Raw genomic sequence first — 22,309 nt, forward strand, 5'->3', positions numbered from 1 at the left:
CAAGGTTTTCACACACTGTTGCTGGTATTTTGGCCCATTCCTCCATGCAGATCTCCTCTAGAGCAGTGATGTTTTGGGGCTGTCGCTGGGCAACACGGACTTTGAACTCCCTCCAAAGATTTTCTATGGGGTTGAGATCTGGAGACTGGCTAGGCCACTCCAGGACCTTGAAATGCTTCTTACGAAGCCACTCCTTCGTTGTCCGGGCGGTGTGTTTGGGATCATTGTCATGCTGAAAGACCCAGCCACGTTTCATCTTCAATGCCCTTGCTGATGGAAGGAGGTTTTCACTCAAAATCTCACGATACATGGCCCCATTCATTCTTTCCTTTACACGGATCAGTCGTTCTGGTCCCTTTGCAGAAAAACAGCCCCAAAGCATGATGTTTCCACCCCCATGCTTCACAGTAGGTATGGTGTTCTTTGGATGCAACTCAGCATTCTTTGTCCTCCAAACACGATGAGTTGAGTTTTTACCAAAAAGTTCTATTTTGGTTTCATCTGACCATATGACATTCTCCCAATCCTCTTCTGGATCATCCAAATGCACTCTAGCAAATTTCAGACGGGCCTGGACATGTACTGGCTTAAGCAGGGGGACACGTCTGGCACTGCAGGATTTGAGTCCCTGGCGGCGTAGTGTGTTACTGATGGTAGGCTTTGTTACTTTGGTCCCAGCTCTCTGCAGGTCATTCACTAGGTCCCCCCGTGTGGTTCTGGGATTTTTGCTCACCGTTCTTGTGATCATTTTGACCCCACGGGGTGAGATCTTGCGTGGAGCCCCAGATCGAGGGAGATTATCAGTGGTCTTGTATGTCTTCCATTTCCTAATAATTGCTCCCACAGTTGATTTCTTCAAACCAAGCTGCTTACCTATTGCAGATTCAGTCTTCCCAGCCTGGTGCAGGTCTACAATTTTGTTTCTGGTGTCCTTTGACAGCTCTTTGGTCTTGGCCATAGTGGAGTTTGGAGTGTGACTGTTTGAGGTTGTGGACAGGTGTCTTTTATACTGATAACAAGTTCAAACAGGTGCCATTAATACAGGTAACGAGTGGAGGACAGAGGAGCCTCTTAAAGAAGAAGTTACATGTCTGTGAGAGCCAGAAATCTTGCTTGTTTGTAGGTGACCAAATACTTATTTTCCACCATAATTTGCTAATAAATTCATTAAAAATCCTACAATGTGATTTTCTGGATTTCTTTTTCTCAATTTGTCTGTCATAGTTGACGTGTACCTATGATGAAAATTACAGGCCTCTCTCATCTTTTTAAGTCGGAGAATTTGCACAATTGGTGGCTGACTAAATACTTTTTTCCCCCACTGTAAGTATTCACTACGAATAACTCACTCTTCGCAAAAAAATGTTAAGACTGTCTGTATAGATCAGAGAGATCAGAGATACTTCCTGTTGATAGTTTCTTACTCAAAAATATGTCATTTGTTCAAGACTCTTCAACGTGATAAGCAGAGAGGATGGGAGGTCCTTTCTGAAAAGAAAAAAAATCACCCTCACTTCCTATTTCAACACTTTTATTCCGAAAGTTATGAACAGCTCGACCTCTATGCACACCGCTCTGGTAGGATGTGGCAACCAGAGCACTGAGTGAGTGGTTTGGTGTTGTTTCTGTCTCTTTTCTAATCACACGCACAGACACCATGAACAATACCAACAATAGTTCCGGAGCTATGAGTTATGAGTATGCAGCCTCTGCCACAGTGTATGGTTGCGTGTTGGTGCTGGGACTGCCGCTCAACGCCGTGTCGCTGTGGATTCTGCTCCGCCGCCATGGCCTCAAATCCTCCAGTGCTGTCTTCATGAGCCACCTGGCTCTGTCCGACCTGCTGCTGGTGCTCTCCCTGCCCACCCGGGTCTACTTCTACACCACGGGCACCTGGCCCCTGGGCATCCAGGCCTGCACCGCCACCACCATGCTGTTCCGCAACAACATCCGCTCCAGCGCCATCTTCATCACCTTCATTGGCCTGGACAGGCTGCTGGCTGTGGTCTTCCCTCTGAGGTCCCGCCACCTCCGCACCACCACCAACGCCTGGAAGGCCTGTGTCTTCGTCTGGCTCCTGATCGTGGCGGTCAACATCCCAGAGAGCCTCTACCAGATCCGTCGGATGAAGAGCTGTAATGCCAATAACGTCTGCTTTGAGTTTACAACTAGTGGATGTGCTGTGGGGTTGCCGATCGTTGGTTATGTGCAGTCTGGGCTGGTGTTCGCCATGCTGGGGGTCAACGTGGTCTCCTCCGCCATGGTGTCCTGGAAGCTACGCGGGCACCTCAGCGATGCCGCCAAGGTCAACAACAAGATGAACGTCATGCTGATCTTCACCATCAACCTTCTGATGTTTATTGTCTTCTTCCTGCCATTCTCCATCGTGCTAACGCTCAAAAACAGGGTGGCTGTCATGCCCATGTTCTGTCTGGCCAGCGTCAACTGCTGTCTAGATCCACTGTTGTACTACTTCTCTTTAGATGCTTTCTGGAAGAAGAAAGAGGGTTCTGACATGGAGGTTTCTCTGGCCAGATCACATGAAAGTAGATGAGGGGTGAGTACACAGTGAGTGAGAAACCACTATCAGTGGAGAGAGTTTGAGGTAAAGGCATCAAAATGTGTTCCTAAATATGCCACAATTTATAGTTAAATGTAAAATGATATTTTGTCAATTTACATGTTACAGTTGAGTTGTTTTTTTGGTAACAATTAATCTCTTCTTCTATATAAGTTTAATTGCGCTCATCTGTACTTTTAAGATGTGCTCATACAATGAATATGTTTTATACAATAAACACTTTACAACCTCTTATCTTTGTGATTTTGATGGTTAATAAGACTGAAGTCATTGACATTTACTAGGTTCTGTACATCGACCACACTGTCATTTTTCCAAAAGTACTGATAATTACTATGGCTTTCAATCCTGCTTTCATCCACATGCGGGGCCGGGTGCCCAACATTTCCCGTTGTTGAGTGGTTCGACCATCAGACAGTCATGTGACTTTCTTGATAATTCATGAGGATCCTGGCTGAGGATCCTGGCAGGCAGCAGCAGCCATCCAACAGCTTTGTGGCTCAGAGCCCTGCCACGTGGAGGGACATCTGTGTCCAGGCTATATGACAGACAGTCTGTACATAAGGAGTCACTATGGAGTCTAATACGGAAAGCCAGTGTAAAGGTGGCATGCAAATAAATTCATCCTTCGAGCCTTTGTCTTCCGACAGGTGGCGTCACTCCTATGCGACGCTTTTCCCTCAACCGCCAGTAAAGGGGAAATCGTCACGCTATCTGCGAAAAGCCGCTATCTGACGTAAGAATTCCTTTGGGCCTAAGAAAACTAATCAAGCAGTGTGTTTTGACTGGATATAGGCTATGTAACATATTTGTTGTCTAAAAAGGCTATATGTGTTGTGCTGCGCTAAGGGGAGCACCATGTAGAAGCATACCACAACTCTCCACTTTAACCAACCTAGTTTCACACTTTCACCCACTGACACTTAAGAATATGATCCGTTACTTCTAGACACTGAAACAAGGCTGGTGGCACATGCACAGAGCCAAAGAGAACCGGGACAGCGAAATGTCCCATGATGCCCACAATACAGTAACAACTATCAGTTATTTAAAAAGAACAAGAAACAGAAACCCCCAGGTGCTTTTAACTACTTTATTCACAGAAAAGACTTCACCAGCAGACAAAATATACAGACCAGTCTAAGGTATATATTAACATATGATATAATAAGCTCCCTTACAGCAGTCTTTACTTTAGTCCAGTCTCTGACTCTGGACCAAGGCTTTAAACGTGGTCTTATAAAAGATTCGAACAGTGCGGTTGTTCCTTACAGAGAAACACACATGCAGGGGGAAAAATCAAGACAGAATTGTACTAGAACGACTTGATAAAGCATTGATAAAGAGTGCAAACAAAGGGGGAGAGGCTTGGCCATCCCTGAAAGAAAAACAAAGAATGAAGAGGTGAAAAGAGGGGCATCAAAAAGAAGGGAGAAACTTTCTTTGATGCTTTCACAGGGAGAAACTTTCTTTGATGCTTTCACAGGGAGAAGGGCAGCTTGGCTATAAATAATCTGGTATCATATTACATATTTATCAATACAGTAAGTGTCATGTACAGTGAGGGAAAAAAGTATTTGATCCCCTGCTGATTTTGTACGTTTGCCCACTGACAAAGAAATTATCAGTCTATCATTTTAATGGTAGGTTTATTTGAACAGAATAACAACAACAAAAATCCAGAAAAACGCATGTCAAAAATGTTATAAATTGATTTGCATTTTAATGAGGGAAATAAGTATTTGACCCCCTCTCAATCAGAGAGATTTCTGGCTCCCAGGTGTCTATTATACAGGTAACGAGCTGAGATTAGGAGCACACTCTTAAAGGGAGTGCTCCTAATCTCAGTTTGTTACCTGTATAAAAGACACCTGTCCACAGAAGCAATCAATCAATCAGATTCCAAACTCTCCACCATGGCCAAGACCAAAGAGCTCTCCAAGGATGTCAGGGACAAGATTGTAGACATACACAAGGCTGGAATGGGCTACAAGACCATCGCCAAGCAGCTTGGTGAGAAGGTGACAACAGTTGGTGCGATTATTTGCAAATGGAAGAAACACAAAAGAACTGTCAATCTCCCTCGGCCTGGGGCTCCATGCAAGATCTCACCTCGTGGAGTTGCAATGATCATGAGAACGGTGAGGAATCAGCCCAGAACTACACGGGAGGATCTTGTCAATGATCTCAAGGCAGCTGGGACCATAGTCACCATGAAAACAATTGGTAACACACTACGCCGTGAAGGACTGAAATCCTGCAGCGCCCGCAAGGTCCCCCTGCTCAAGAAAGCACATATACAGACCCATCTGAAGTTTGCCAATGAACATCTGAATGATTCAGAGGAGAACTGGGTGAAAGTGTTGTGGTCAGATGAGACCAAAATCGAGCTCTTTGGCATCAACTCAACTCGCCGTGTTTGGAGGAGGAGGAATGCTGCCTATGACCCCAAGAACACCATCCCCACCATCAAACATGGAGGTGGAAACATTATGCTATGGGGGTGTTTTTCTGCTAAGGGGACAGGACAACTTCACCGCATCAAAGGGACGATGGACGGGGCCATGTACCGTCAAATCTTGGGTGAGAACCTCCTTCCCTCAGCCAGGGCATTGAAAATGGGTCGTGGATGGGTATTCCAGCATGACAATGACCCAAAACACACGGCCAAGGCAACAAAGGAGTGGCTCAAGAAGAGGCACATTAAGATCCTGGAGTGGCCTAGCCAGTCTCCAGACCTTAATCCCATAGAAAATCTGTGGAGGGAGCTGAAGGTTTGAGTTGCCAAACGTCAGGCTCGAAACCTTAATGACTTGGAGAAGATCTGCAAAGAGGAGTGGAACAAAATCCCTCCTGAGATGTGTGCAAACCTGGTGGCTAACTACAAGAAACGTCTGACCTCTGTGATTGCCAACAAGGGTTTTGCCACCAAGTACTAAGTCATGTTTTGCAGAGGGGTCAAATACTTATTTCCCTCATTAAAATGCAAATCAATTTATAACATTTTTGACATGCGTTTTTCTGGATTTTGTTGTTGTTATTCTGTCTCTCACTGTTCAAATAAACCTACCATTAAAATTATAGACTGATCATGTCTTTGTCAGTGGGCAAACGTACAAAATCAGCAGGGGATCAAATACTTTTTTCCCTCACTGTAGATTATTCTAGACTTTAGAGGCCTTACATACAGGTGCAAACATGCACAAAGACTAATAATGGCCAATTTGTCTACTTCACATTGTAGGGACACTGGTTCTTAAACTCACATTCACATGTTTTCCTTTAGTCTGATAGGGTGACTGAGCTAAAGAAGAAGACAGATCAGGTGAAAGAGACAGAAGCAAGAGGAGGTGTACCAGGGGGGATGCAGTGACAGACAAACACAGTGGGACAAAGAGCAAGAGATAAAGCTGAGAGCGATGCGATGTGACACAACATTAGGTCGGGTGGTTGCTGACAGAGGCAGGATTTCATGTGTGATGGAAATTCTTATATTTGTGCTTTTCTATAAACCACTTTCTGTGTTCATGCAAGTGACTGATTGAACTAACCCTCGCTATCAGTATCTGCAATTTTGCGGTACAACCAGACCCTTGTTTTGATATCTCAGTTTCAAGGTCTCAGCTTACAAAGAAGCCTCGTGAGGTATTGGTCTGTCACATGCATGACCCAGTATTGGTCGGTCACATGAATGAAGCAAACGTTAATTATGAATTAATTATGAATAAGCTAAATCATGCAAATATGACTTGTCTGCAGTATATAAGAGGGCGTAACGGTACCATGGGAAGTCCCGCTGACAGTTGTCTGTACGCATTTAGAAGAAATGTCTGTGGTCTGCAGCCACTATAAAATAACGAGGTATTTTTGAATACGGGGTGTTATTTATATGTATAGCAAGTAGCGGCAAGAGAACCATTGAAGATAAATATGGTGCATAGTGTCACGTCTCCTCCCGTTGCTCCCCTCCGGCGCTCTGATTCGCCGGTCTACTGAGCCACCGGTCTGAGCGCACCACCTCGGCAACACCGGAATGGAAACCCAACGCACCCTAATCACCTCCAGCGCAGCTGCACCTCATCTCATCACCACCCCTATATAGCCCTGGACTGTTCAGTGTTGTGTTGTGTGTGTGTAAAATGAGTGTGCTTGAATCCTGGATTTATTTATTTTACTCTTCCAGACATTCATCACTGAGACAGATACAGGAAAGGACAATGAGAGACAAATAACACTGACCACAGGTTCAATTTATTCCAAATGTTTTTCATTTATTTCTGTTTAGATTATAAGGCCAAAGCCTTTTTGACACTTCTGAAAGCACCCACACACTCAATGTGCTGGGACTGGAGTCAAAGGTTAGACATAGCCAAATAATCTCACGCTATCTCAAATGTTCATTTGTTATTTTTGGAAGAAAATTCCAGTACAACATTGTTTGTAGAGAGTACCATGCAGCCAGTAGAGGAACATGCAATTTAAATATGCATTGAGGAATACTGGTCTTTAGCGTACTGTTCTCTGTTGGTTAGCACAATGAAATGGCTGATCAGTCGTCTATTGGGATATATGGATGAGCTTTCAGTCAAAAGCACTTGGCTCAACATCACTCTCTGACCATATCCTTCACTGCAAGTAAACATGTCTGTTGAGTGGTATATATGCAAGATATTCTTATCATCCAATCAACTCCATCCCTCAAATAAATACTGCGTTTTAAAATGGCAGATTTGCTCAGTCAGTGTAAAGTAAACAATTAAACAATCTCCAAAGAACATACATAATGCTCTGGAATTGTACTGGAATTTTAACCCCAATGAAAAAGGCTCAAACTGGGGGGGTAAAGGGAGAAAATGTTGAATGTGCTAAGTAACGGTCAACTCCTGAAGCTCACTAGATATGGTGCAACACCCCTACACCATCAGAAAGCATTGAATCTCATAATAAACCACAGAGTGGATGAGTGGGGGGAGAATGTTGCGATTCCCTGAAATCCCCACCAACCCCCCCGATCAGATTCCAGTTAGGAGATGAAGGGCGTGTTCCTCTGCCCAGCATTGCTGATGCCTGCCAGAGCTTACAACGCTTGGATAGATATTTTACGTATCAGCTAACCACATATGTTATAGCAATCTGTCAGTGGATGACGTAGCACGCAACCATTGGTTGATGCATGCAACGTCTGAGCAGGGGAACACGGCCATTGGCTGGCTGCTCAGCACAAAGTGCACAAATACACAGGCTTCATGTTTCGGTTAGCGCCTTGCCCCATCCCATCCCATTCCCTCCCCTCCCCTCCCCTCCACCCCACTGTCCTGGCACCCCAGCACATTTTAGTCATCTGAGTTACTCAAATACAGACAGCAAAAAAAAGAAGATTAAGAGATCTGGCTAATACCATGACATTCCCCAGCTGTACTAATTATTATTAATGTCTTCTAGGTTAACAACGTGAGAGCTGGCCCTGGCTGGAAGTTATGTACAAAGAAAAACCAGCCACCATTTCAATTCGGCAGTCAAATGAAACGCAGAAAATGACAGATATCTTTCCTCTTAAAAAAAGTAATTTGATTAGAATGAACGAAAAACTTGATTTAAGGTAATATATATATATATTCATGTGTCAATGTTTCAACAAAATCTACAAAGCAAAAATAATAAAAAATACAAGGCATATGTACACATTCACCCTGTCCCAGAACAAAAAAGAAACCCAAGTCAGGCCTGTACCGAAATAATATCTAGCATTTTACCCATACCATCCGCTCTGTGCCGTTTCACAATACACCACAGGCTGCATGGTTCGGTGTGAGGCCGTTGGAGAGCCCATTTTAAAATGCATCACTGTTGCTGCTGTATACGATGAAAGCATAGATAAGAGTTGTAGCTGGTACTGCGATGCACGTGCTTTCTGCCGTCTGTGACGCTAAGTAGACAGGGCCAGCGTCTAGCCCCAAGTACAGCCATGGATCTGACAAGGCATGCAACCAACACCCCAATGTTCACTTTGTTAGTACCTTTTCATCTCAAGGTTTATGCTGATATTATAGCACTGTGTGTGCGCGCGTCAGAAGTCTGCATAGCGCTCAAATGTAGTAGATTTCATTGTTACTATTTGTTTGAATGACCTTTGTTGTGTTGTTGATGTTACCCTTCCACGTCTTAATGTGTAAGAAAGAAGCAGCATATTTTATGTTAATCTCTTTTCTTTTTAAAAGGAGAAACTTTAAATAAAAATAAATTGTATGTCCGTTGCGTTGAACAGCAGAATGAGCTGGAGACTTCCTGATGACTTGATACGGGCGCAATATTTTTTGTTTTGTTTCCTCAAATGGTGGAAAAACCAGAACAGCAGCAGCTGCTGATGAGTCCGTTATCCAGATGTTGTCTGGACCACTTAAGCCCCTCCCTCAGGCCTCCTGGGGGGCCGGCCTCTTCAGATCTCTGATCTGTTTGACCAGGTATGTCTTTTCATCGTTGAACTGTTCGTCCTCCGTCCTGTCGTTCTGGAACTTGGAGAGGAACTCAATGAGTTTGGTCTGGTTCTTCAGAAGAATGTCCAAGATGGGCTGTGTCTTGTTGGGGTTGGCCACAAACACCTAGAGGGGAAGTAAGAGGAGAAATTATTCTTACAATCCAACTAAACTGATATAAAATTGCACCGCCTGCTATAGCCTTGTGCTAGTCTCTCGTTTTTCTTTTACCTTAAAGACGTGGAAGGCCTCAAACTGGATGTTGCGGCTTTTGTCTCGAAGAAGGTTCATCATTAGCTTGAGGTTCTCTGGCTTGCTGATGTATTTCGTCATGATGGTGAAATTGTGTCGATCGAGAAGAAGCTCTCCCAGCAACTAGATTGTTTCAGAGTGACAAAAAACATTAAGTATTAATTGCAATTACAGTCTGTGGAAGGTGAAAAAGTAATAATTTATTGAATGCCATGTTTGAAACATAAGATTCAGCTAAAACTATATAAATAGATATAAATCATTATAGTTGGGTTTACACAAGGCAAAGTGAAGATACTGCTATGCATTGGCAAAAATAGGGGAGGACGTTACAAGGCAGATGAAACATATCTAAAACCTACTCCATCCACAGGGTGGCACTACATCAGTCAGCTTGCTGCTTGGGGATATTTTCAGTAACCAAACACCATGTAAAGAGACCATCTATACTTAGCCCTCAAAAACAGGCATATATACAAATACTACATGACAGATGTTTACTACAACAGGAATAACGTTCTTACCTTGAGGGATTGCCTTTTAGTCACGTAGTTCTCTGAGTGGAGTAACTTCTCATATTCACTGAAGAACTGGAGGGAGGGGAGGAGAAAGCTAATCATCTGAGTGAATGTCAAGCCACTATTTCAGAGTGCATCTGCTTGTTTGCAAACTCGTTGACAAGCCAACTAGTGATCTTCCCACACCTATAGACAGGGAGCTGCCGTGTATTCAAAACAGCCACATGTCAGATGCCAGTTTTTTATCTTAGGAGAAAAACCGTTGCTGAGTACTGTGCTGCCACGTCTCAAGGTAATTTCCATATTCCCTGATATACTTTTCATGGATCTTAGAGATGTCTCTGAAATACTCAGTTGTCAGGCTGGGGTTTAGCGCAAATAAACTCAGCTTGTACTGGTGTGACCTCAGATCGTCTTAGAAAGCTCTGTTAACCGTGACAGGTTGCTATTCAGAAAAAGTAACATTGGAAGAAAAGTATCATGGAGATGTGTTCTCGCCGGGTTATATTTCAACACGATGTGGAGGGCTTACCCTGTCGTAATGCTGCTCCAGGAACTCAGCACTCAGAATCTTGTGTCTCGTTAGCAAGTCCTGGAAGAGGAACACATACAGGTATTTTAACCAATGAGCTGAATAGTACAGGCCCTCTATCTAGGCCCCAAGAAACCCATGGTCCTATGGGTGTGAGATATTACAGTTCAGATTTTTTTTTAAAGCGGTCATTTTGAAAAACTCACTTTAAAAGTGGCGAATGCATCTGAGGCGATGTCAAACGTGGACATCTCCACGTATCTGAAGAAGTCGTAGAACTGCTCGGCCCCCAGGGTGATCTTGGCCAGCGGCTCGTGCCTGATACACTCCCTCAGCATGATGCCACAGTTCAGAGCGATCTCTGGAGACTCGTACCTGCCAGGAGAACATTGGAATAGGAAGGAGGTATCCAGTTATTACGCCGCAAGTAGGGTTGGGCGATGTTAACCTTTGTCCTATCGTGATTATGTACCCATAAAACATTTTGACATACGATGCCGTCGCCCCCTATTGGTCAACCCCCCCAAAAATAGTTTTTTGTTGAAAAAAGACAACCCTGCTACAGCGTGAAATCGAATGCAACTGGATGAATCATGACGAAAGATAATGTTATTGAACACCTGGGCAGAGGCTAAGTGCTGGCAAATCTTTTATAATATTCCTTTATTGTGGAGGAGCTTTAACATGCAGCAGGTGTGTGTGTGTGGCACGCTGTGATGGAGCAGTGACTGTCTGATGAGGAACTGGCTGTCTTACTGTGGTGAGCTACACTAGTATGTGGACACCCCTTCAAATTAGTGGATTTAGCTATTTCAGCCACACCCGTTGCTGACAGGTGTATAAAATCGAGCACACAGCCATTGTAATCTCTGTAGACAAACATTGGCAGTAGAATGGCCCTTACTGAAGAGCCTCATAAAATAATAGAAAAATAAATAATATTGTTAGTTCTATCTATCATTAATCTGTGATAGCCTATGACAATAGCCTATGCCTAGTCTATAGACGTTCATTCGTGTTATTTTTGAAAGCCATAACTTTAGGACAACACCTTCGTAAGCTAGAATATTTGGGAAATAAGCTAATGTTTCTAACTTTAAGTTGCCGTAAAGCTTTTATGATCGGCCAGTAGGAGGAATAATGATAAGTTATCGGCCATTTGGCCTTGTTTGAAGGGAATTACACGGTCTGCATTGATCATTTCTTACTTAATAAGCTTAAACTGGTCATTAGATGTTTCTATAGGCTATTGATATGGTTTGTTCTCCCTCACTATTAGTCCTCTGGCTACCTTATGTTTTTAGGCTATAAAAATACATGTTTGAGATGAAACTCAACATTTACATTCATTTTTTGATCGGGAGAAATCCATGCATAAAACAATGAAGCGTAGCCTTCAGTCATATTCATATTATTATATATTATACTGGATTACAGCCAATCAAATGGAGACAGAAGAGAATACAGGCAAAAAATAATGTAAACAACTAAACACAAGATAGTTCAGGAGAGTCCGGTATGTAAAAAAGTATTATCTGTTCTGTCTGGCCAACATTCCTCTCTTGCGTTCTATCTCACAAATGTATTGAAATAGACTATAGCAAATAGGAATAGGCTAATTACTCAGAGCGTCACTGGTGTTCCCCTACTGGTGGCCTGCGGGCAGAATTTGGCCCACGGGTGGTTTTATTTGGCCCCCCCAAAGTGTTTTTGGGGGGGGACATAAAAGACTGTAAAAACACCAGCAAATCAGCTCCAATTGATTTTAATTTAAGAAATCTGTTCCAAAGTATTCCCACGCATAATAGAGAAACACCTGATCGTATACAAATGTAAGCAAGGTTTGAAATTGTGTTTTATAGTCTGTAAGCAAGGTTTGAAATGATTATGTTTTAGTCAAACATTGTTTGTGTTTCTTGCAGTCAATTTGCAGTCTACAAATTATTTGTAATTAAATCAAATCAAATTTTATTTGCCACATGCGCCGAATACAACAGGTGTAGACATTACAGTGAAATGCTTACTTACAAGCCCTTAAGCAACAATGCAGTTTTTTTAAAGAAAAAGTCTAAATAGTCTGGGGAGCCATGATTAGCTGTTCAGGAGTCTTATGGCTTGGGGGTAGAAGCTGTTGAGAAGCCTTTTGGACCTAGACTTGGCGCTCCGGTACCGCTTGCCGTGCGGTAGCAGAGAGAACAGTCTATGACTAGGGTGGCTGGAGTCTTTGACCATTTTTTGGGCATTCCTCTGACACCGCCTGGTATAGAGGTCCTGGATGGCAGGAAGCTTGGCCCCATTGATGTAGTGGGCCGTACGCACTACCCTCTGTAGTGCCTTGCGGTCGGAGGCTGAGCAGTTGCCATACCAGGCGGTGATGCAACCAGTCAGGATGCTCTCGATGGTGCAGCTGTAGAACTTTGAGGATCTGAAGACCCATGTCAAATCTTTTCAGTCTCCTGAGGGGGAATAGGCTTTGTCGTGCCCTCTTCACAACTGTCTTGGTGTGTTTGGTCCATGATAGTTTGTTCGTGATGTGGACATCAAGGAACTTGAAGCTCTCAACCTGTTCCACTACAGCCCGTCGATGAGAATGGGGGCGTGTTCAGTCCTCTTTTTTTCCCTGTAGTCCACAATCACAATTATGTTCCGGCTCCCTGACCATCCGCTCAATAAAAAATTAAATATCTGCCCGCGACTGAATCTAGTTGATGATCCCTGATATAGGACACTGTCAAGGTCTCCAGTTATTACTATCAATATCTGCTGTTTGTCAATTTCTGCAGTATTTATCTTTCTATTTCGATGCATTTAATTATTCTGTATTGAGACAATGTGGTAATTCACTTCAAATAAAACTTAACTGACTTAAAAGGTATCCACTTATTACCCAACACAAAAACACTACACCCCAGCATTGTAAATGACAGGGTGTAGTGTAGGTTTGGGTGCCCCAGGCCTCACCCTTTGAGCAGCATGAAGAGGGTGTTCTGCTGAGTGCAGAGGTACTCCACCGTGGGCGTCCGCGTCCCGATCTGACGCCTCAGGATGTTGTTGAAAATCTGAGCCACATCCTTCTTACCCTGATGTTGAACACAAATGACATGAAATAATCTTAGAAAGGTGTGAAAATCACAAGTGGTCAGATTCCAAACAGCCATGGTTTCAAAACAATGTTCTCTTATTTTAAACTTCTAATTCTGAATCCGATGTTCTTATACATGTTATGGTGATAAAACAGATTCACCTATTTGCACCATTGGTGAATTGTCACATTTCAAATGAGTATCATTGCGTTGTTTTTGCACCTATTATCAAATTCAGCCTCCCTATAGCAGGAATAGCCAAGACAGATGTATCTTCAGATGGGTGAGAATGACACAGACCCACTGAAGGATGTGGAGAAGGTCAAAGAGGAAGAGGAGAATCACACTGACTCAGGCTGATAAGGTGACTCAGTGAAGCCTACACACACCTACTACTACCACCACACACCCACACCATGGGCCAGACATATTGCAGTGAGCAAAAAAAGCATGTGAAAGCAAGTCCATGTGCCAGTAAAAGAGACAGGACACAGTCAGTCTTTTGTCTTTCTATACGTCGACTTAAATCTGTCTCTCTCACTCGTCACAAAGATACCCTTCTAGTCAGCATCTCAAAATAAATCTCTCATACCTCTGCATCTGTCTCAAAGACAGACAGACAAACAAACAAACCTGCAGTGTAAAGTGTCTCACCTCAAAGTCGATGAGCTGCAGGTCAGCTACGAGGGTGCTGAGCAGGCCGCTGTTGTAGAGCTCCTGAGCCAGCTGGGCCACCGCCTCAGTCTGGGGCTCCTTCTCATTGGTACCATAGAGAATCTCCTTCATCGCCACCAGGCTCTTAGACACCTCTTCTGTGGCCTGGACACACACACACAAAGACAAATACAGACTAATTTAGCGCTCTACATAATATTAGCTAGCTCTCCATCAGTCACTATACTGTTTCCTATGACGTAGCTAACCCCCACCATCCCATGTTGTCCTGAAATGATCCCATCATACACTCTCTTCAGAGTCTAGAGATGGCTTGTTATGAAAGGAAACTAACCCCTCAACAGGTTTTTGTGACTGACGTCTCTTGACATCAAACATGATAGGCACCATTTTTGTAAATGGTGTAAATCTCGAAACACAGGTACCCCCCCCTTCCCCTTACACCAGGGCTCTCCAACCCTGTTCCCGGAGAGCTACCGTCCTGTAGGTTCTCACTCCAACCCTGTTCCCGGAGAGCTACCGTCCTGTAGGTTCTCACTCCAACCCTAATCTAGCGCACCTGATTCTAATAATGAGCTGGTTGATAAGCTGAATCAGGTTAGTTACAGCTAGGGTTGGAGCGAAAACCTACAGAAGGGTAGCTCTCCAGGAACAGGGTTGGAGAGCCCTGCCTTAAACTGTAGTCAAATCAAACTCTTAGAGGGAGGGGTTTGAAATTCCCCACTCCATCGCTTCCATAGAATCTCTGAGGTCACTAGTCAAGTTAGAGAGAGGTGTAACTAGGAGGTACTCAACTGTATCGGCCTTTGTGTGTCTACCTGTGTGTAAGCATAAGTGTGTGTGTTGGTTGTTTACCTTCTCAGCCTTCTTGTCAGAGATGTCGTGTTTCTCCAACACCGTCATGCTATCCTTCAGGTTCTTGACGATATCCGCCGGCGACTTGTGGGACTTGCCAAAGGGGAATGGCATGGTGGCGAGTTACCGTGGTCGACCAAGCAGCGAGTGCACAGTCCTACCTATCCACAGGAAGGGAAGATAAACAACTGAAGGAGATGAATGAAAGAGAGAAAGAAAGGGATATGCAGAGAAAGACTAAACCAAACTGTGACAGAAGAGTTGTTCAAACTGCATCGGTACTGACTCCGAGAGCTCAGTGAGGAGGAGCAATCAGTACTAAGGCACTAACAATGTGACTCACTTTTCATCATAAATCATACCAAGATACAACATAGTATGACTTATGAATTGTGAGTCAGTAGGCTGACACTAGGATTCATATTGCTAAGAAACAACAGGCTGTAGAGGGGCAGGCTAAACAGATCGATCTGAAGAAGGAAAATGTTGATTCTCAACCTCATACTGAGATTTGCTATTAAGCATTACAATCATTATTCTAATTGTGCGTGAGGTTGTTGAAAGGGGAAGCTAACTGCAGGAGTTGTGTTTACTTTGTAACTATGGATCAAATAAAATGTGATTTGTCACATGAGCCAAATACAACAGGTGAGGACCTTACCGTGAAATGCTTACTTACAAGCCCTTAACCAACAAGGCAGTTAAGGAAATATTTACAAAATAAACTAAAGTAAAAAAATTAAAACAAGTAACACAATAAAATAACAATAATGAGACTATATACTTGGGGTACCGGTACCGAGTCAATGTGAGGGAGTACAGGTAAGTCGAGGTAATTACTATTGATCGATTGGTTTACTGACCAGTTGCACCATAAAGGGAGGCGACGTTGAGACATGACTGATTGGTCAGTGTTAGTCAATGATTACAGAGGTAGAATGTCCTCTGCCCTACCCTTTTCTAAAGGGGCCTCTACATGACCCCTTCTCGTGTTGTTAAGGTCACGGAAAACTCCACTTACCGGTACTTATCCCCTTCTCCAGCCTCTCCCCACTAGTGTAAACAACACACCACTGTTCAGCCACATATCCTTTCTCTTAATGAACTCTCTCACACACACACACACACCTCCCCAGACAAACTGTATGGTGCTTATAACCTTATCTAGTAATGGCGTAGAGCAGTGAGAGCCTGGGGAATGCATGAGCCCCTCAGTGGGACGTCAGACCTTCTCTCACTGAGCTTTTATCTAGGGCAAGGGATGGGCTGGGGGTGAACATACAATTATTTTTTTATGTGGGTACGCAGACCGGCGAGCAACTGCAGCCCGAGTTTAGATTCTTTGTGGCCCCCATCCCCATCAGTTGCCACATTCCATGACTCACCCAGTCACTTTTTACAATAGGCTCTATGCACGCATCACTTCCGAATTGGCGTGCATAGAGCCCAAAAACATTAGACAATGACAGTAGACCGTTATGATGGCAGAGATGAAGTTTACAAGGTGTTTGCTGGAGTTGCCTAAAGTATCTGTTAATGATATACGGAGGGTCGTCCGGACATCCAGTACGACACCACGTAGCAAACTGGATGAAGGCTTCAAATTTTACATTTCTTATTATCTTTGCAACTTTGAAGGTAATATGCTAACGCTTCCTAGCCTGAGCTAGAAGCCTTGCTTTGGTGTTTTAAGTCATGACTCCATCCTGCTTCAGGTTAATCATGCTTTAAATCAAGTTTATTCATGTGTATATACCTCTCACTTCATGTGTTTGTACTTTTATGAAAGTATCAGGTAAAAAACAGGGCTACAAATGAGATCTCTGTGAGAGCCCACTGCTACCGCTCAATGAAGAAACTAAAGCCACCACACCAGCTGAGAGTAGGACTAGATTAAGTGACACGTTCAAAGTTCTGTTGAACTTGTTCAAGGTTCCGTTCAACACATGTTTTACTCGTTTAATAATACCACAGCTTTGGTTGCCATTGCTAAGAGAACACTTTAGAACTTTAGTGGTTTTCACGATAGCTGAACAGTGGTAGCCTAATACAGACCAGGGTAGCTGAGTGGGAATTGCCATGCTTTGTTGTTGGGTCTGTTGTAAACAAATTGGAGTTTGGTTTGAAATGTAAACAATAATGAGATTACTACTTTTTCCTGACTTGATGACTGCAATGACAGTAACATATTCCACTCAGCTATTCTTCAAACTGCTGATGTTCTACTCAAAACTGTCCTGTCATCTTTACTTCTTTCCTCATAAACATATGGCCCAACTTCCTTGCTTTTGTACTTGATGTTTCTACTTTTCAAGAGGAATTAGGAGCAAAACCTTCACTCTACTGTTGTTATTGGTACTAGGCTACAATGTTGCACCACTCACCTACTGCTCTGCCAATACTGTTTGAAGGTAGGTAAATGGCACAAGACAATAGGTAAGTGGTGGGAGACAGTATAGCCAAGTGGTGCAAGACAGTAGGAAAGTGATGCAGAAAGCACGAAAGTGACAGGAGACAGTGGATAAGTTGCTTATACCAGTAAAAATTAGAAAGAACAAGTTTTGCTCCTACTCCTGCTGCTGTAGACCCTCGTCTTTCAAAACCCATTAAATTATGCTTCTGTGTATTTCAGATGACATTGCGTGATTCACAGCCAGTTGTGCTTGTTAAAAGCTACTGTTCCTGTGTGGCTGGGTGTGGGATATGCAATCATTTGGTTGCATTACTATATCAGACTGCGCATTACTCTGAATGTGGCATGTCTGTCGTCCCTCCTGTACTTTCGTACGTTTACACGTCATCGTGTTATAAGTCAAGACGAAGTATTACAAGTAAAAACATTAACATTAAGATAAACAACAACGACGAAAATTTACCGTTTCGGATGTTTTTGACGACAAGCATTCAATGCTAGCATATGGTAACACAGCATTCTACAATAACCGGAAGTTTACATCCATCCTGAGATTTAACCGGAAATACGTCATGCTCGCCTGTGCATATCGCCTATACAGGCCTTACATGATGACCAGACCGCCCGCGTTGCAAAATAAATGTACCCATACATGTTATTAAATCATTGCACCCACACTGCTCGCGAGCGTCAGCGTAGCCAGGCACTACAATAGAACATGGTTCTATTTGTGACGCTAGACGTGCTGCAAGTCCTGCCTCTCCCATCTCCTCATTGGTTTTTAGGAGCATATACCCACGTGGGGGATCGAAAGATGAACAAAGGTCTACGCTCCAGTCCAGTTGGTGGTGGTAATGCGCCTTAAAGTTGGTTGGCAACCGCCATATAAAGTCCAAAGAAGAAGCAGCCTGAAGGAGGAGAGAACTAGAAACTCACTCGGTTTACCCTTTTATCTGTGGATGAATTGTCAGAGTAGAGGAACTTGTGCATTTCAGGTAAAATAACAACCCAATGTTTATATCCCAGGACAAATTAGCTAGCAACAGCAAGCTAGCTAGCCATACATGTTTAATGGTTTTCGACCTGTCCCGAAGTTAATATAGTTGGTTCAGAGTTCATTTTGATATTTCAACCTGTGTGTCCTGATCGCGTCTGGTGTGGGTGGACAAAATCAACATGCGTGTGCATGCGGTCTGGTCAGCATGTTAGCTGGGTCTCCCTACTGCTAGTAGGGGACTGGGACATAGGTGGGGTTATCTATGCTGTATCACCGCTGTTCAAGGTGTCAATCTGACAACAGTGGTGTTAAATTTGGCTTCCTTGGTCTGTCATTGCTTGTCCATATGTATATATTCTTAAATCCCATTCCTTACTAGTTTTGTGTGTATTGGGTATACGTTGTGAAATTGTTAGATATTACTTGTTAGCTGTCGGAGCTAGAAGCACAAGCATTTCGCTACACCCGCTATAACATCTGCTAAACACGTGTATGTGACAAATAAAACTTGATTTGATTTGAGAAGAACATAAGGAAGAGTTGAACTCACACCATGGAGGGATGGGTGCGCTGTCTGTATGGAAAGGGTGCAGAAAGGAGACTTGCTTAATGTCCCCCATTTTCGAACAGCCATGACAATGCCGGTTGTCCAAAGATCGCTGAGGAACACTCAAATCCGTTCTCATATCAAGGCGGTTGAGTATTAATAACTGGTCGAGTGATTTGCTAGCAACAACATTGAGTCCCCATTAGTCAATACTTGTAAAAATGTAAATTCTTAAAATGCCTATATGTACCTAAGTTTGTACCCGACTGTGGTCCCACGGGGTACTGAAATTCATACTTTTAATAAAAAGTTTGAATACAACCGACTTTTTCCTAATTTGTGTTGCTTAACTGGAGACGTAGTAGTCTTGACGTATTACGTAAACTGAGATTCAATTGGCACAAGTGCATTCGCGCTGAGTTGAGCAACACAAATGAGGAAAGTAGGTGGATGTATTCGATAAAAGTATTGATTGACAGTGACTCAATGTTGTTGCTAGCAAATCACGCGACCTGTTATTAAATACTCTACTCCTTCTCGGTATAAGAGAACGGAGTTGAGCGTTCCTCAGCTATCGAAAGACAGCGTGGATTCCAATAGCACTGTTATAATGTGTACAGTCAAGACCAGTCAAATTACTCCCAGAATATAGTGGATATTGAGTGAGACAAAGGGTGATGTACCCGCCCGGTCTGTCTGTCTGTCTGCTTTGGCAACCTGTTTCCAGATGGGATCTTCCCCTGACCTGTGAACAAAAACTCTGGCTCAGACTCTGATCTATGTCTTAGCATGGCATCTACATTTAGAATTAGAACCCAGCACTGGAGCCAAGAATATAACCAACCAGCACTAAAGCATGACCTAGCCTGGTCACATATCTGTTGTGTCACATGTTAACGGATTCAAATATAAACGCAGACATCTACCCGCCCCCGGTTTGAACTGAGTTTCCCTGGCTAATTTGATATTATTAATCTCTACGCACCTTTCGACTTCACCAAGTGGTCAATCCGCCTTTCACTGACGTTCTCATATTGTGGTCCATACAGGAGGCCTAAATACACAACAGGCCTTAAAATATGACTAACGTTAGTTAGCTCGCTTGCTAACTTAGCTATCACAACGGCAACGCTGTCTGGCCAGCTAACTAGCTAGAAACCTAGTTGGCCAACTATCGACAACGTTAACTGCTAGCTAACGTTAGCTAGCCAACTAACTACACAACAGCACCAGCTAGCTAGTTACCGTACTAACTACTAAGTTCAAGATAATTGTGTGATGCTCCCAACTAGCTTGCTATTTTTTTGCGTTCAAGGTCTTGCTAACTTCTCGTGTGTAGCAGCTAGCTAAATATCTACTGAGAAGCTAGCTAGGCTAACAAATAACGTTATACGCTCGAACGCTTTGACAGGCCTCCGCTAGCTGGCTAACATCGTTAGCTAGTTGGCTAACATCGTTAGCTAGACAGCTAATTTAACTACCTGGCGTTAGCTAACATCATTGGCCAATGTAGGCAGCCCAGCTAATTGTTATCAAAATGACAAATACAATATCAAACCTTACAAACTCGATATTTTCACTCTCCACCGATGTCTGAACAGCTAACGGCTATGTACCGGTTTGTCCCGTTGGATTAAAAACTCATTTGTTTTCCTTATTTGTCGCCTCCCCTTGAAATGTTCGTTTCCTTGTCGTTTTATGTGTGCGACTGGTTGGGCATCGAGGTCTACCGCCACCCGCTGCTCGTATAACGCTATAGCATCTGCACATGGGGCCTCGTGAGTGTCCACAGGGAGGCGCTCATGCACCAGGAAGAGTGCATGAATGAATCCACCAATTATGTATATAAACATACTGTATGTATATCACAGGAGGCTGCTGAGGGGATGAAGGCTCATAATAATGGCTGGAACGGCGCTAATGGAATGGCATCAAGCACATGGAAACCATGTGTTTGATGCATTTGATACCATTCAGCTCCAGCCATGACCACAAGCCCATCCTCCCCAATTAAGGTGCCACCAACCTCCTGTGGTGTGTATATATAAATCATTGGAATCCACACACTCCTAAAGAGGGCTACATTGAATCCGCACACCCTAGACAAAAAGTATGTTTGGTGAGCAATTCTGCATGCATGCTTTTTCTCTTTATTCTTGCCTTCCCCTTGAGGCACAACCCTATAAAGCCTCTTGGCTCCGGGAGACTAATGTGTACAGGTCTCCCAGAGTGAAGAGGCTAAATCTTATAAAGTTGTAATGAATGAATAGGACCACTGTATTCTACTAGCTTTGGAGCCTTCCCAAAACCAACCCTGGACAAAATATTAAAGACCTGCCAATCTGAACAAAACAAACAACAGGATGGGATTTTATGTTTATTGAAAAATAGGATGAAATCAAATTAAAACCCCTGGTGTATGTGTATGTCTGTGTGCGCACATCTGTGTGTGTGTGTGTTTTGGAGTCTCTGGTTGCGGTGTGATGAAGATTTCAGTTGCAGCTTTTCTGAGAGCAGCCTCCACAGCAACACATCTTCCTCAGACATCTGATAAACCTGTGAGGGAGACAGTAACCACTGACATGAATGGAACAATATGGACACTACTGCAACACTTCAAAATTGTGAGTCACACCCAGTGGAGGTTGCTGAAGGGAGGAAGGTTCATAATAACGTCTGGAATGGAGCAAATGGAATGGCATCAAAAACATGGAAACCCTTTGTTTGATGTCTTTGATACCATTCCACCTATTCCACTCCAGCCATTAACTCAAGCCCGTCCTCCCCAATTAAGCTACCACCAATCTCCTGTGGTCACACCATCCTTTACTATCTCCTTTTATGTGTCCGTCTGTCTGCTAGCTTTTCCCTCCCTCCACTATTTCATTCTCTTCTGTCTACTTAAAACTCACCTCTTCTTGAGGGTCTTTCGGCATTCCTTCTTCTCCTCTACCTTCACTTCTTCCTTCTCCTCTTGCTTCACTTGGAACCTTTCCTCATCAGGCAGGATGATAATCTCCTCTACCTCCTCATAATCAATCTCATCAGGCAGGATGATAATCTCCTCCACCTCCTCATAATCAATCTCATCAGGCAGGATGATAATCTCCTCTACCTCCTCATAATCAATCTTATCAGGCAGGATGATAATCTCCTCTACCTCCTCATAATCAATCTCATCAGGCAGGATGATAATCTCCTCTACCTCAACATAATCAATCTCATTGGTTTCTCCTGTCTTATCTCCATTAGTGTCCAGAGTCTGAGAAACATAATACAGCATTTAAACATCTTTCCAGCGCAGCTATAATCTTACAGATCTACACTAGCTTGCCTCTATGTGACACCATGTGTGGATCTGACTGCCAGAGAGAGAGGGAGCC

The 22,309-nt window shown here is 43.5% G+C and overlaps 2 protein-coding genes across 8 annotated transcripts; one reads left to right on the forward strand and one right to left on the reverse strand.

Moving 5' to 3' along the window:
• Positions 1–1,687: 1,687 nt before the first annotated feature.
• LOC311114723 (lysophosphatidic acid receptor 4-like) lies at positions 1,688–2,605 on the forward strand (the record flags this gene model as incomplete). The annotated part of the gene is made up of 1 exon (XM_084189963.1): positions 1,688–2,605. One exon carries the CDS (start codon positions 1,688–1,690, stop codon positions 2,552–2,554), a length of 867 nt encoding a protein of 288 aa, XP_084046089.1. The 3' UTR covers positions 2,555–2,605.
• Positions 2,606–6,826: 4,221 nt separating this feature from the next.
• LOC311114720 (calcium-binding protein 39-like) lies at positions 6,827–20,626 on the reverse strand. 7 transcript variants are annotated; one of them, XM_084189960.1, is made up of 11 exons: positions 20,490–20,626; positions 19,912–19,980; positions 19,610–19,671; positions 14,970–15,130; positions 14,094–14,258; positions 13,318–13,436; positions 10,563–10,731; positions 10,357–10,416; positions 9,831–9,896; positions 9,286–9,429; positions 6,827–9,180 (listed from the first exon to the last, which is right to left on the reverse strand). In XM_084189960.1, the coding sequence occupies exons 4-11, from the start codon at positions 15,081–15,083 to the stop codon at positions 8,992–8,994; spliced, it is 1,026 nt and encodes a 341-aa protein (XP_084046086.1). In that variant the 5' UTR covers positions 15,084–15,130; positions 19,610–19,671; positions 19,912–19,980; positions 20,490–20,626; the 3' UTR covers positions 6,827–8,991. The 7 variants fall into 7 exon arrangements, with proteins under 7 accessions (XP_084046086.1, XP_084046083.1, XP_084046085.1 ...); XM_084189957.1 differs by having other exon boundaries at positions 20,485–20,626; XM_084189959.1 differs by lacking the exon at positions 19,912–19,980 and having other exon boundaries at positions 20,485–20,626.
• Between the last annotated feature and the right edge of the window lie 1,683 nt (positions 20,627–22,309).

This window comes from Coregonus lavaretus (assembly GCF_964263955.1).
Source record: "Coregonus lavaretus genome assembly, contig: HAP1_SCAFFOLD_358, whole genome shotgun sequence".
Taxonomy (NCBI): domain Eukaryota; kingdom Metazoa; phylum Chordata; class Actinopteri; order Salmoniformes; family Salmonidae; genus Coregonus; species Coregonus lavaretus.

Coding starts and splice junctions, on each gene's coding strand:
- LOC311114720 (XM_084189956.1), bottom strand. CDS start 15,083: ATGCCATTCCCCTTTGGCAAGTCCCACAAGTCGCCGGCGGATATCGTC. Junction 10,417..10,562: donor ATGCATTCGCCACTTTTAAA/GTGAGTTTTTCA, acceptor TTCCTCTTCCAG/GACTTGCTAACGAGACACAA. Junction 9,897..10,356: donor TGGAGCAGCATTACGACAGG/GTAAGCCCTCCA, acceptor CCCTCCCTCCAG/TTCTTCAGTGAATATGAGAA.